This window comes from Muscardinus avellanarius (assembly GCF_963383645.1).
Source record: "Muscardinus avellanarius genome assembly, chromosome: 11".
NCBI classification, from domain to species: Eukaryota; Metazoa; Chordata; class Mammalia; order Rodentia; family Gliridae; genus Muscardinus; species Muscardinus avellanarius.
In genome coordinates this window covers 92,853,283-92,868,358 of record NC_137797.1, presented here as the reverse complement: position 1 = coordinate 92,868,358, position 15,076 = coordinate 92,853,283, and the positions used below count along the sequence as shown (strand labels likewise).

Here is a 15,076-nt window from a genome sequence, read left to right as displayed (position 1 = left end):
AGATAGTAACAAACTCAAGGTAAAGGGCTGGAGCAAGGTAATTCATGTTAAGTAGCCATCCTAACAAATGTGAAGTAGTATTTCACTATAGTTTTTATTTGTATTTCCTTAATGATTAGCTATAGTATGATAATGATGAGTGATATTCATGTGTTTATTGGTCATATAAAAATCTTTGGAGATTCATTACCTATTTTAGTCCTTTACCTATTTCTAAGTTGTATTGTTTGCTTTTATTGTTGCTAATTTTAGGACTTATATTTGGAAAATTAATATACCTTCAGATATAGCATTTGGAAATATTTTAACCTGTTCTATCAGTAACTTTTAATTCTGTTTACATTGTCTTTGGATGTACAATATTTTTCTATTTTTTATGAAGTTTGTTCTTTTGTTGCCTGTGCCTTTGGAATCATATCCAAGAAATCATTGCCAATTTCAATGTTGTGAAGTTTTATGACCTTGGTTTTCTTCTAAAAGTTTATAGTCATTTTTCCACCCGGAAGGACCCTGTGGTCCAGGCCTCTGGCCCCGACCCTGGGCAGGTGGGCAGGTGCTGGCGGGGCACTCTTCAGCAACACCCTCTCCACCTGGAAGGACCCTGTGGTCCAGGCCTCTGGCCCCGACCCTGGGCGGGTGGGCAGGTGCTGGCGGGGCACTCTTCAGCGACCCCCTTTCCACCCAGAAGGACCCTGTGGTCCGGGCCTCTGGCCCCGACCCTGGGCAGGTGGGCAGGCGCTGGCGGGGCACCCCTAGGTGACCCCCTCCCCACCCAGAAGGACCCTGTGGTCCGGGCCTCTTGCCCTGACCCTGGGCAGGTGGGCAGGCACTGGCGGGGCACCCTTTGGCGACCCCCTTTCCACCCGGAAGGACCCTGTGGTCTGGGCCTCTTGCCCTGACCCTGGGTGGGTGGGCAGGCACTGGCAGGGCACCCCTAGGTAACCCCCTCCCCACCCGGAAGGACCCTGTGGTCTGGGCCTCTGGCCCCGACCCTGGGCAGGTGGGCAGGTGCTGGTGGGGCACCCCTAGGCGACCCCCTCCCCACCTGGAAGGACCCTGGGCAGGTGGGCAGGTGCTGGTGGGGCACCCCTAGGCGACCCCCTTTCCACCTGGAAGGGACCTATAAAAAAGGAAAAGAAAAAGAAAAAAGGAAAATATCAGAGAGAGGTCAAGGAGGTCATGGCGGATGCCAGGATACTGGAGATGCAGACAAAACTTATCCAAATGAACTGGAATTATTGGAAAAATTCCCCGCTAAGGAGGACTGCTTCTTCTCTACATTGTTAAGAATCTTGGACATCACCTCTAAGGAGAGAGACTTTAGCGGAGACCAAGGAGAAAGGCGGTGCTGAAAGCAGTCTCCGCATTGGCGGTGGAAACTTGTATTCAGGAGAAGCAGAAATCGGAGCCTACCAACCTTATTTTTTTTTTTTTTTGGAGAAATTACACCAAAGGTCAAATGTTACCATCACACATGCTTAGGAACACTGGACAACATTCAGAGTGGAAAAAGAGCTTGGGAAAGATTTGAAATGGTGGAGACAGTGGCAATGGCAGTGGCCAGTACTCAGGGGAGGCAGAAATCTGACGCATTACACCTGGAACCTTTGAAGTAATGACCCCAGAGGCAGAATGCTACCACCACGCACCCTTGAGAACATGGGACAAATGGTTGGGCGAAGAGGGTGCTTGGATTAGAACCTGCCGAGGGGTGAGGCCGGCGACGGAGACAGCAAAGCTGGGATTGGAGCCTATCATGAGGCAAGGCCGGTGCTGGAGCCTCTGAAGCCAGGATCAGAGCCTGCCGAGTGGTTAGGCCGGTGCTGGGGCCAGTGAAGCCAGGATCGGATCATGCTGTGAGGCAAGGCCAGTGCTGGGGCCTCCAAGGCCATGATCAGAGCCTGCTGAGGGGTCAGGCCAGTGCCAGGGCCAGTGGCCAGCATCGGAGCCTTCCGTGAGGCAAGGCCACTATTGAGGCCTCCGAGGCCAGGATCAGAGCCTGCCGAGGGGTTAGGCTGATGCCGGGGCCAGCGAGGCTGGGATCGGAGCCTGCCATGAGGCAAGGCTGGTGCTGGGGCCTCCGAGGCCGGGATCAGAGCCTGCTGAGGGGTTAGGCCGATGCCAGGGCCAGTGGCCGGCATCGGAGCCTTCCGTGAGGCAAGGCCGCTATTGAGGCCTCCGAGGCCGGGATCGGAGCCTGCCGATGGGTTAGGCCGGTGCTGGAGCTAGCGAGGCCGGCATCGGAGTCTGCCATGAGGCAAGGCTGGTGCTGGGGCCTCCGAGGCTGGGATCGGAGCCTGCCGACGGGTTAGGCCGGTGCCGGGACCAGCGGCCGGCATTGGAGCCTTCCGTGAGGCAAGGCCGTTATTGAGGTCTCCGAGGCCAGGATCGGAGCCTGCCGAGGGGTTGTTAGGCCGATGCCGGGACCATCAGCTAGCATCAGAGCCTGCCGTGAGGAAGGCCAGTGGTGGGGCCTCCGAGGCCGGGATCGGAGCCAGCTGAGGGGTTAGGCCAGTGTTGGGGCCAGCGAGACCAGAATCGGGGCCTCCCATGAGGCAAGGCCGCTGCTTGAGCCAGCGAGGTCTGGATCAGTCCACCGGGTAGCCAGGCTACAATTGGGGCCGTCTAGAGTGGGATCGGTATTTTCAACGCAGCATGCACAGAGAAATATCACAGAAAATTAAAACCAGATGCTTCCCCTAATCAGCAATAACTAGGAGGAAAGGGGCAACAGGAAGTGGTCGAGCTATAGAAAGGGCCCTATAGTGAAGCAATTAAGGTGACCAATCAGAGGGTATGGAATAGGGGAGGATGGAGCCTCTTTAAAAAGCAGGAGGTACATAAACAAATGTATCAAAGTTAATCACCAAACAAGCATGGGATCGAGGGAGGGGGAGGGGATGGGATGGGGGCTGGATGAGGGCTAATTGGATGATGTGTGCTTGTATATCCTCTCAAGTCTTGTATTCCAATGTGATGTATGATTACAATGCACCAATAAAAATAAATTAAAAAAAATAAGAAATCAGATGCTTTCCCTAATATATGAGAGTTAGGGAGAAATGGGTCATAGGAGGAACTCTAGATGAAAACGGAAATCCCACAGAGCAGCAAACAAGACAATCTAAATGAGATGGGAGGGGGAAGAAGGAAATTCTCTAAAACACACAATGTACTTAAACATATCGAAGTCAACCAGTAAGCCAAGCAAGGGAAGGAGGGATGGGGAGGGAAGGGAGTGGGGATCAGGTAAGGGTTAATTGGGTGATGTGTGCATCTGTGTCTCCACAAGTCTTTTATCCCATTAAGATGTGTGATTAATGTACCAATTTAGAAAATTTTTAAAAAGAAGAAAAAAAATAAAAAAATAAAAGTTTATAGTCTTAAGATTTACATTTAGGTCTTTTATCTATTTTGAGTTAATATTTGTATATGGTGTTAGGTAAGGGCCCAATTTTATTCTTTTTCATGTAGTTATTATTTTTCAACAATATTTAGTGGAAAGATTATTATTTCCTTCACCGAATGTTCTTGGAAACCTTGTCAAAAATAACTTGCCCATATATGGAAGAAAAAAAAACATATCAAAGTTAATCAGGAAACCAAGCATGGGAAGGAGGGAGGGGGAGGGGAGAGTTAGGGACTGAGTAGGGGCTGATTGGGTGACGTTTGCGTGTATATCTCCACAAGGTTGTTTTTTTTTTTTTATCCCATTAAGATGTAAGACTACAATGCACCAACAAAAATTTATTAAAAATAAATAAATAAATAGAAGTGTCCTTCCTCTCCCATGGTTCTCCAGCTCACCTCCCTCTCCTGCAGTTCCTCATGGGCAGTGTTCAGGATGGACCAGAGCATCACCTTCACCAGCCCGGTATTATTTGAAGTCCGCAGGGTGAAGCCAAAGAATTTATACAGGAAAGCCTGGGATAGATGGGAGGGCAAGTACAGTTTGTAATGAGATTAGGGCATCCAAGGTAACAGTCGTTTCAGAGTCTAGAACTGAGTCAGGCATGGTGGCACATGCCTGTAATCCCAGTATTTGGGAGGCTGAGACAGAAGGATCGCAGGTTCAAAGTCAGTCTCAGCAACTTAGTGAGGTTCTCAACAACTTAATGAAACCCTGTTTCCAAATAAAAAATAAACTAGGGCTAGGGGTGTAGTTCAGAGTAGAATGCCTCTTGGTTCGAGCCCCAGCAGTCGTCCCCACTGCCCTGTGTTAGCCACCACTCCTTCCCTGTGTTCTGCCTTCCCACTGTCCTCTTGGACCTCAGGGTGGGCTGGGGCATGGAGAGGGGAGCAGTGTGATAGCACAGAGGCTCAAGGAGAAGGGAGAGGAAGCTGCATGTGCCGTTTCTCAGCTCCTTAGGGTAGGGCCCATCCCACCCCAAGAACCTGTCCCTGATCCACACGCTTCCCACTTCCACCACCTGGCAAATACAAATAGTTTCCTAATTTGCATACTATTTAAATAAAAATTTATAATAGAGAAAAGTACATTTACATGATCTTCTTCTCTCCGTCCTCTGCATTTTAATGATCTCTATCTTTGCTTATTAGGTTCCCACTTTGGAATACTCCTATTTATGTGCCCCTCTGCCTTCCACCTCAGGTCTTTACATTTGCCATATTTTCTGTCCGGTGCACTCACTCTTCCCTGGGCTTTTGAAAACACTATCTTATTTTCCTCTTTTACAGGTTGGCCTGAGATTTCCCTAACCTACTAAGTTCCTCTCCAGAGCACAGTGCTGTGCTGGCCCTTTCCTTCAGAGCCTTAAAAGTCACTGGTAATCCTTTTCTTGTATTTGTTGGGTTTGTTCCTGACTCTCCCCAAACCCACATCTCTGCCCAGAATTAAGCTCAGGTGCACTATCCATCTTGCTCGTCACCAGTGTCCATGCAGAGCCTGAACATCAAGTATACAGACATCCTCGTTGTTAAAGAAATATCTCACTGGCTTCTATTCATCCCCAAGACCCCTGTCTACTCACCCCTCTTCCCCACCCTAGCAGGTGCTGTCGGCACCCAGTCCAGACTTGACAGTGCCTTCCCTAAGACTGGCTGCAGGCCCGTTTAACAGTTCCCACAGGCAGCCTCCTAACAGCATTCCCCGGATTATCTTCACCAGGCCTTCCTGCCTGGCATGGCCTGGGAATCACATTCTTCCCTCTCCCTGCCTGCCGAGCCTCTTGACAACCACGGAAGCCTGGAGCCGAGGACAGACAGGTGTGTGGGGGCCTTGGCACAAAAGTCCCCTCACTTGTCTCTGGGTAGAGAAGACTCTGCCTTGAAATGTGTATGTAGGCCTCCCACCGGGGTCAGATACTGTCCTTGCTTGGATTAAGCCTTCCAAGTCCTACCTCCTTTGCTCTCTTCCAGCTTCTCCCAAGAGTGCCCGCTTGATAAAGCACTCATAGTACAGTCCCTACCAGTCTGCAGATCGCTTGCACAAGTCTCTCCGCTTGAGGCTCTGCTTTTCAAGACCTGATCTAAGGCACCGACTTCGCCTAGCTGGCAACTACTGCTCGTTTTCCTGGACTTAATTCGCTCCTCTGCAGGGTAGCCTGTCTTCCCAGTTGACCTAGGACCAAGATCTTTCCTGTGCCCAAACTTGGATGGTCCCAAGGAAACCGAGACCACTGGTGGATCGTCAACTAGAAAGCTTCTTGACGCCCTCCACGGGCCACAGGAATAACTCCGCTCTGCACTGCCAGTTCCCGGTCCACTCACTCAAGCACACAGTGGCTTCTCAGAATCCTTCACATGAGGATCCTGAGCCTAGCAAGGCACCTCCTGGGTTGGGGCACATAGTGCATATTTCTAGGCACTGAATTTGTGAGATAAACCTCCAGCTCGCCCCACGTATCATCCCTAAGCCACGCCCCAGAGCTCGGCACATCGCAGGCGCATTGTAAGTATTTGCCAATAATTAGAGTCCGAGAACTGAGTGACGCACCTTGCCTGAAGACTCCTAAGCCCAAAGAAAAGTGAGGCCCGGGGGCAGGAAAACAAGATCAGAAATTTTTTAAAATGGAGATTTAAGTGCCAGTTGTACAAATAATCTGTTTATAACTGTAAATCCCCTGGATTCTGTTTGCTCATAGGGAGAATAACAGCTGGAAGGTTGTTGAGCCTTTGATTTTACGAAGCACTTCACAGGCATCCTATCTGATGCCCATTAGACCTCCTGGAAGGTAGAGATGGAGTGTGGCCACTTCCCATGTGAGGCAGGTGAGATCTCCCAGAGGTTAAGACCCCTGATGCTGGGAAGGCTCCCAAACCCAGGCCTGTACCACTGCAGGTTGTGAGCTCTGAGGGAAGGTGACACCTCCTTATTTCTGGATCCCCAACACCAGGCCCAGCCCTAAAACCAAGCTATGCCCTCAAATATTGTGTTAATCAACTTAACTCTGACTCTAAGATTAATAATCTTTCCACTGTATCCAAGTCCCAGCTCCACCTTGTTACAGAAATGCTGGGAGGTTCCATTAAGATAACCGACTGTCCCCGCGCTTGGGAAGCAGAGACAGGAGGATCGCGCAGGTTGGAAGCCAGCCTCGCTGGTTAAGAGACCCTGTTTCCAAATAAAAATATATAAAAATAATAGGTGTCTGGGAGTGTAACCCGGAGTAGACGGGTTTCCAGGAACCCCAGTACCACCAAAAAAACAAAAAATAAAAAAAGATAACCGAGTGTAGAAAAGGACTAAAACACTGAGCAAATCTAAGAGGCTCTCATACTATTGCCATTCCTGGGTGAGCATCCCCTTCCCCCAATTCCTCAGGACCCAGGACACAGTCTGCTCTTGCCTCCACGACCCCTCCTTCACCAGCATTTTGTAGGCCTTTCCTGACAGGCTCCCCCAACATCCCCCAACCTCCCTCCCTGGCAACCCCTGCCTGCCCGTCACATGCACAGACACACCTTATCTTCCTCTTCATCACCGAAATAACTTATCCTCTCCAAGATGACCTTGGTGAGTTGCCCCAGCCAGTTGTCATCGTTGATGGCCACTAGTGACTGACTTGAAAACTGAGAAAGAGGAAGGGAGGAGCGATCCACCAGGAATGCTGGGTGGGCCTCCCTGCCCGGAGGGAGTGGAGTGAGGAGGAAACAAAACGCGGGGGTGTCGTCTGGAAATATGGGGAGAGAACTCAGGAAATGAGACTGAGCGGAAACACAAGAAATGTGCCTGGTCAGTATTAGAGAAGGACACCACAGGACAGCAGTGGTCACGCCAACTACATGCGTGAAGAGAGCCTGTTCAGCCCCGAAGCCCTCTCCTCTATCATCCTATGGAAGCTGGGTCAGCGAGGAGACGTCATTGCCAGTTTGCAGATGAAGAGGAGTCAGTGTGGGAGGCTAAATGACTTGCCCCAAGATACACAGCCAGGGAGCAGAAAGTGGGTCAAAGCTTAAGAGTTCACTAGAGACCAACGCAGTGGCCAGGAAACACAAGTGCCCAGACAGAGGTTCCCTTCATCAGGGAGCCCCTTGACATGGCCTCAGCCCTGGGGATCCTCCCCCTCCCCTAAGGATGCTGAAAGGGAGGCCTTCCTGGGAGGAGTGCAGCAGCCTCGGGGAGGGCTCACCTGAAGCAGCTTGTCTTCCCAGTCCTTCTGATTCAGGACCTTCCCAGAGTGATCTGGGAAAGAAGAGAGGATGAGGACCTCCAGGCCCGAAGGCTCCAGCCAGGGAGAGAGAACCAGCAAGGAGCACCGGCCCGGGGTCTCTGTCTGAACCTCTTGGTTCCCTCTCACCACAATCCTACAAGATAACTATTTGCCCACTTTATCAGGTCTCAAGAGATGAATGCCTTTCCAAAGGTCAGACACACACAGCTGGTCAGTGCAGCAAACTGGGATCAGTCCCAAAGCCACACTCTCGTGATCTTCCCCCCATAGGGAGGGGAACACATTACTCTGGGGACTCTGGAGCCATTGAACTCTAGACTGAGCATCTCCTCTGTGCAGAACGAGGCTGAAACAAGCCTCCAAACAGCATCCCAGAGGGAGGGAGAGGCTGGCCCCAGTCCTCCTCACCCCAAGCAAGGTGCAGCCTACACCCTGGGACTCCAGCCCTTCTGGCATCTGTCCCATTGCCCCAGCTCCTTTCTTCGGTGCCCCCTCACCATCCAGAATCTGCAACAACTGAGGGATCTCCTTTCTCCACAACTGGCCTACATCTGAGTTGATGACAGGATCCATGGAAGTGATGGGATGGAGGGCGTACAGGAGCCTGAGCGAGCTCACACCAAATGTCTTCTCTCTGTAGGGCTTCAGGGAAAGCAACTGAGAAACAGAAACAAACAGGAGGCAGAGAAAAATGGTATAAGGAAGGAGAACGAAGAAAACTAGAGCAAAACCACAGAAGGGCAGAGCTGAAGCTTAGATCCTCGGCATCCTTTTCTACCTCCTGGACACCCTCTCCCAAATGTCCTGACGTCAGCTCCTCTGTCAGGCTTCCATGACGCCTGGAGGCCGAGCATTCCCACTGCTTGTCCCAGATGCCAGGGCGCCTTGTGTGCTCCTGTTAGTCCACTCATTGCGCTCAACTGTGATGGGTAGGTTTTCCCTATGTTTTTCTCTCATTAAGACTGAATATCTAGCCGGGCGTGGTGGCGCAATTTAGTAATCCCCGCGCTTGGGAAGCTGAGACAGGAGGATCACGCGGGTTCGAAGCCAGCCTCAGCTACTGAGTGAGGCTCTCAGCAACTTAGTGAGACCCTGTTTCCAAATAAAATATAAAATAGGTCTGGGAGTATAGCTCAGAGGTAGAAAAGTCCCTGGGTTCCACCCCCAGCACCACACACACACACACACACACACACACACACACACCAAAAATAAAAAAGTGAAAACTTCAAGGGCAGGTCTATACCCGGCCCCTCCAAGTCTTCATAATGTCTGCCACAGTGGTGGGCAAACAGAAAAAAATAAACATACCTGCTCAGAATATGAAATCCAGAAAGGCATGGAGACTTCTCCAAGGCCAACGCAGAGAACTGAACCATGAAGCCACACAGAAGTCAGGCTGGGGACCTCCCCCCTCCCCCAGGCTCCAGACCCTGCTACCACGCAGGCCCGTTTCCCTGCTTCACACTTTCTTGGCCTGGACTGAATCTCTTTGGAGCCAGCACTATCCTTGGCCCTACCTTCTAATCTCACATCTATCAGAGCACCTGAAATAGAGTAGTGCTCAATTATTTGTGGAATGACTGGATAGATAAATAGATGGGGAGACATGGTGGCTGGGTGGGGGAGTGCTGGGGGGTAGGGCAGACAGACAGATGAAGACAGAGTATGAAACCCAACGTCACTTACCAAAAGATGGGTCAGGAGTTTCTGCGGGGAGATGACCTGGGTGGCTAAGTTAGAGAGGATATGGGAAGGGTCCAGAGTCAGTGCCTCAGCAGCCACCGCAAAAGCAAGGCGGAGAGAGAGCATGAGTTCCAATACCAGGGGCTTGTGACACTTTGATTCAGTCTAAAAAACCAAACTGCTACATTTTCAGCTAACACACACACACACACACACACACACACACACACACACACACATCAGCAATGGACTGAGTGGATACCTTCGCTCCATTCCTGACCCCACTGGGATTAAGGTCAGGACAGGATGAGCATGAGGCCAGGCAAGGGTCAGGAATGCCTGCATACCCATGACTTCAAAACCAACCACAGCATTTCTGTCTTGACGCTAGCATTTTAAAATGAGGACTAAAGGCAGGAAGGAGGTGTGCACAGGGCTGCCTCTCTTTCAGAGAGGCTCCTTGTCCTGCACTGTGAGGGGCCAGGCTGCCGGCCCAACTCTCCGCCTCTTCCCTTCTTCGCTCCCTCCCTGTCCCCGGCCCTGTCTGCCTGCTACATATCTGCACAGACCTCCTCCTGCCCACAGGGTCTCAGCCGGCCTCCCACCTAGGCCTGTGGCCGCCTGGGTTTTCAAAGCTGCCACCTGTCCAGAGGCTGCCCCACCCCTTGCACTCACGACTGAGATGGAAGCTGCTGAGGTAGGAGGAGACCTGGCCCCGGGTCCGGGCCTTCAGAGCTATTTCCGTGGCTGCCTTGCTCAGGATCACAAAGGCCAGGACGTTGTTGGGATGGCACACCAAGGTGATCAGCTTGGGCAAGGACACCTGAAAAGGGGTGTGGCGAGTGCTTCCATGCCAGTCCGAAGCAACCCAAGCGGTCACTTCTCTCACCCCAAGACCTCATATTCCTTTCCTGGAGGGGCATTTAAGGCACATAGGCACAGCCCCCTCCCCATTTGTTCATATTCTCTTTTCCTCTCCCTTCATCCCTTTCTTCTTTTTTTTCCCTCCTCCCCCATATTAGTAAAATGTAGCCAAACTCTATTAAAATTATACTAGGACGGTCTTAATTATATAGAAGAGTTCCTTAAAATCTGAAACCATGCAACTTGTAGTTGTCTCCATGGGGGAACATTCCAGGGGCAGAAACAAATGCTCAGGGTCAGGAGGGAGAACTTAATAGGAGGGAGGGTGGCTGCGACCCAGCAAGGCGCGTGGATCCAGCTCTCCTCCCTCCACAGCCTCTCAGCCCTCCTCTGTGGTCGGCTCCTCTGAGTCGCCAGAAACCCTGGAGTTGCTGTGAGCATGCAAGACACAGGTTCTCCACATTATTACAGAAGAAGGAGGTGAAGCCCAGGGTGCAATTTCCTCAAGATGTCGCGGCTAGAAACCAGCAGAGGGGCTCAGCGCAAGCCTCCCGGCCAATCAATGGCCTCCTTTGTTGCACTGAGCACTTCAGGCCCTGAGTGGGAACAGTTGGAGGTAAGAAGGGGTAGGGGGAGACATACGGGGGGGAGAGGGAGGGGAAAGTAGGACGCAGGGGAGGGAAAGATCGGGTAGTCTGGAGTCAGAGTAGTGGTCTAGGAGCCAGCAGAGGTTAAAAAGAAAAAAAAAAAAGAAAGAGGCCCCGTCAGCCTCAGTTGGCTGTACCATCTGTAGAATTTTGAAGCACATCCATCGTATGTCCTCTTCATTCTGGAATGAAAAAAGGAAAAGTTTAAATCTGAATCCAATGCTAGCTAACTCTTTTGACTCAGGGCCTCCTGCAGCTCATTTACTGATCAGGGTCTTGGATGCCAAAGCCCTTCCCCATCATGGCGGACACCTCTTCATCTCATTGTCTCTGCTCCTAATGTCGCCCCTTTGTCCCTCTGCCTTCCTGAGGTTTGCTCCCTCCTCTGTGCCCCCCCCCAGCCCCTGCTCACTGAGGGGTCAGACTTGCTGAGCTTGATGAGATAGTCGATGATGACATTCCCCTGGGGCAGGGCCAAGTAGTCATACTGGCCCAGGGTCTCAATGAAGTTCAGGAGTGCCATCCGCATCTGTAGGGAGAGGAAACCATCTCCTGGCAAGATGGGAAGGGATGCCAGCAGCACCCCTCATGGTCCAGAGAGGACTATGGTATGTTAGAGAGGTCATCAAGGAACTCAGATCTCCCAACCCCAAGTCCAGTGTGACTTCCACTGGCACTGTGGCCATGACAGTCAACCAACTGTCACGGAACCCAACCACTTATTTGCTCTGCCCTAAGGTTCAAAAGCCAAACCCTTCAGTTCCATCAACCTCCTGGAAAATGTACTTTACATCCTCAGAGGTATTGAAATTGGTAGGAGTTGTATCTGAGTTCAGGAAAGGTCCTGTGTTCCAGATATCAGAAGTTAAACCATGCAGGGCGTGGTGGCGCACACTTGTAATCCCCGCGCTTGGGAGGCTGAGACTGGAGGATTGCACAGGTTCGAAGCCAGCCTCAGCTACTTAGTGAGGTTCTCAGCAACTTAGTGAGACCCTGTTTCCAAATAAAATAGAAGACAGGTCTGGGAGCATAGCCCAGAGGTAGAAAGCCTCTGGGTTCTACCCCCAGTACCACCAAAAAAAGAAAAGAAATTAAACCATAATTAAATCTCGGCAGTCCTGGGGGCCTGGCCCTCATAGTCCAAGGCTTTTCATTAACCTTCTGGTGACTGAGGCCTTTGTTTCTTGGAATGACATTGTTGTCCTCCATCTGGCACTCAAAACAACTGCTTCCTTGCTCTGGCCATCCCAGTGCTCTGTACTGCTCAACCCAGAGCTGGGAGTGTCTGCTGCCTCTGACCCTGGCAATGGAGCTAGTTAGAAATATAGCTTGTCAAACCAGGGGAGGTGGTATGTGCCTGTAATCCCAGCACAAAGGAGTCTGAGGCAGGAAGATCACAAATTTGAGAACTGCCTGGACAATTTAGCAACTATCTCAAAATAAAAAATAAAGGGCTGGTGGTATAGCTCAGTAGTGGAGCATTCCTGGATTCCATCCCCATTACCTCCTTATGCCCACACAGTATAGCTTGTTAGACCCCATCCTATACACGATGTTAGCGGTTTTCTCTCAAAAACAAAAAAATCCAAGAAACCAAGTTCTTAAGAGTTTGAATTAATGTATTTAAGAGCTCCGTGTTCTCACTGGGGACTCTGTAGTTCCCATAGAAAAATCTAGGCAAAAAGAGAGACTAGAAGAATCTTCTACTTCCCAACTTCACAGGCTTTGAAGACCCCAATGTGACCCAAGGAAGGGGTCCGAGGCCAGGACTGGCTTGGCTGGGAGCCCTACCTCTCTTCCTCATTCCCCATCACCCTCCCACTCTCCAGTTCATACCACGTCAAGGTTTCAGGAAGGCAACTTCCCTCCCCGCACAGATATCCACCCCTCTGCTCACCGGTTTGTAATCCTGCTGTATCAGAGCGATGACAGAGTTCATTACCTCGTTCTTCAGTTTCTCCACTTGGGGCACTTGAGAAAAGACAGACACGCAGCTGGAGGTCAGGTTCCGCCCTCCTCCTCTTGCTTCGGGGACATGAGAATACAGGCCAATGGGAATAATTCTAGGCAAGGTCCTGGTCTCCAAGAGCCAGGCAGAGTCTCCAGACTCATCTTAGCCAACACGCTGCCTCCCGAACACCACGAAATGGATCGTCCGAGGTTTCCAAGTGACCTAAAAGAGCACTTCCATCCAGCCGCCAGGATCTCACCCCTGACAGTCTCCTGTGACTAGCCACAAAAATCCACCCCTTTGGCCAGGCTGCTCTCCCAACCTGTATCCATCTCAACCTTAACTTCCACCTTTGCTCCTTTTTGACATGAATTCCTCTCCTGACCCACACTGCTGCAATCTCCCCTGCTTTTAGTCCCATCTCCTTTGTAAAGCCCACCCCAGCTACCCTGATGAGTCCCTTCTCCGTATCCCTGTCGCGCAGTGCCATGCTACATTTCAGTAACACAGAACATACTGCCGTACGTCATTTCACCGTGGAAAGCCCCGTCTTCCCTACCCGATAGCGAGCTTCTCGGGAGGGGGGCAAGGACCATATGACCACAGTGTGTGTGTGGCCTCCTTGACTGGAGAGGAAACCTACTCTTCAAGCCACAATCATACATAAACCACTATGTAAGTGACTACAGAGTAAGCATTGTTCTGAGTACTTCACCTACGTTTTCTCATTCCTGACAGTGGTATTTTTATCTTCATTTTCAAGTGAGGAACTAGACGTAGAGATAAAATACAACTTGCCCAAGTTTGTACAGCTAGTAAGAGGCAAAGCCAAGATATGAACACACGGAGTTTAAAACTGCACTTTTACCCTCTAGACTACCTCTTAGAGAAAAAAGATCTCCTAGTTAATATGAAGTCCTAGAACCCCAGGACTGTGCCCCATTCCCACTTACCACTGTGAAACACATCCCGGAAGACAAGAAGGGCTGACTCATTCTTGGCTGGATCCCTGGAGTTCATCATCTTTAGTATTAAGAATACCACCTGGTCATTGTATAACTTGACTATCAGAAGAATGCAAATACAAGAAAATTAGGGGCATGCTTACACGGCAGGTAGTAAGGAGAAAGAAATCATGCCCACAGCAAACCACGCATGTCAGGGATAGATAATTTAGCGTCCATTACGCTCAAGAAAGGAGGGTGGGAGGCAGAGCACCACTGTGTCCTGCACTTGACATCCACTAGGCACAGTGCCGGTGTCTGTCTGGTCTCGGCCTTTCCCTCCCCTGCTCATCATCCACTTCTGCTGGTCCAGAGACTAGACCAGCGAGCCAGTCTCTGCTGTAATCACATTTACCCTTCCTGAGTGGGGAAATCACCGCAGGAGAAAGGGACATCGTCAATCTCATGGTAAAGGAGTGAGAACAAAGAATGAAAGTGGAGTGAGGCCCACAGCACTTCAGGCAAGGCTCACAAGTGACAGGGATGGAGCCGCACCCACGGGAACTCAGACCCTCACTCCAGCCCACGGAGAGACAAAAGTAGCCCCGGGGAAACACACGCCTGGGGATAGGGAATGTTTCACCTACTCAGGATGGAGAAAGATCTCAGGGCAAGGCTGCGATTCTGCACAGAATGAGGATCGATGTTGATGACTTTTTCATTCACCTGTAGGGAGACCAAAGCCCTCGTGCCCTGGATGACTGAAAACAAGGCTCTTGGACATGGATAGAAAAACTGAGGTATGAATCCATGAAGCGCATGATGCTTAGCCATAAGGGAAACAGAACCCAGGAGACTATATACCCAGAGGGAAGGAGACAGTGGCCAACAAAATAATTCTATGGGATCTCTGTCTTCCTGGGAGACAAACAGGATGAATCCAATTTACCAATGAAGACTATCCCACTCCGTGCCCAGAATCATCTAGGCATGTGAACCCTAGGCAGCCTGAGGGTATGTGTAACCATGGTCACCATGTGAAAGGCCCCTGTGTGGAATGGAGATAGAGATATACACTGTGGAAGCTAAACACCTCCAAAGAAGAGAGAGAGAGAGAGAGAGAGAGAGAGAGAGAGAGAGAGAGAGGAGAAAGAAGGAGGAGGAGGACGAGGAGGAGCAAGAGGAGAGGAGGAGGAAGAGGAGGAGGAGGAGGAGGAGGAGGAGAGGAGGAGGAGGAGAGGAGGAGGAGAGGAGGAAGAGGAGAGGAGGAGGAGGAGGAGGAGGAGGAGGGGAGGAGGAGGAGGAGGAGGAGGGAAGACCACGCCCGGGCACACCCAGGATGAATCCAGC

At 50.9% G+C, this 15,076-nt stretch overlaps 1 protein-coding gene across 1 annotated transcript in view; it reads right to left on the bottom strand.

Moving 5' to 3' along the window:
- Positions 1-15,076, bottom strand: part of LOC308269583 (maestro heat-like repeat-containing protein family member 1) — a gene marked incomplete at both ends in the record, with an annotated part of 61,498 nt that overhangs the window by 30,580 nt on the left and 15,842 nt on the right. The window contains 11 exons of the mRNA XM_080704950.1: positions 3,808-3,924; positions 6,925-7,032; positions 7,593-7,645; positions 8,132-8,291; positions 9,324-9,367; positions 9,996-10,143; positions 10,969-11,013; positions 11,244-11,360; positions 12,729-12,802; positions 13,736-13,846; positions 14,374-14,452. Of these exons, the coding sequence (XP_080561076.1) occupies positions 3,808-3,924; positions 6,925-7,032; positions 7,593-7,645; positions 8,132-8,291; positions 9,324-9,367; positions 9,996-10,143; positions 10,969-11,013; positions 11,244-11,360; positions 12,729-12,802; positions 13,736-13,846; positions 14,374-14,452 (1,056 nt within the window). The remainder of the gene's footprint in view (positions 1-3,807; positions 3,925-6,924; positions 7,033-7,592; positions 7,646-8,131; positions 8,292-9,323; positions 9,368-9,995; positions 10,144-10,968; positions 11,014-11,243; positions 11,361-12,728; positions 12,803-13,735; positions 13,847-14,373; positions 14,453-15,076) is intronic.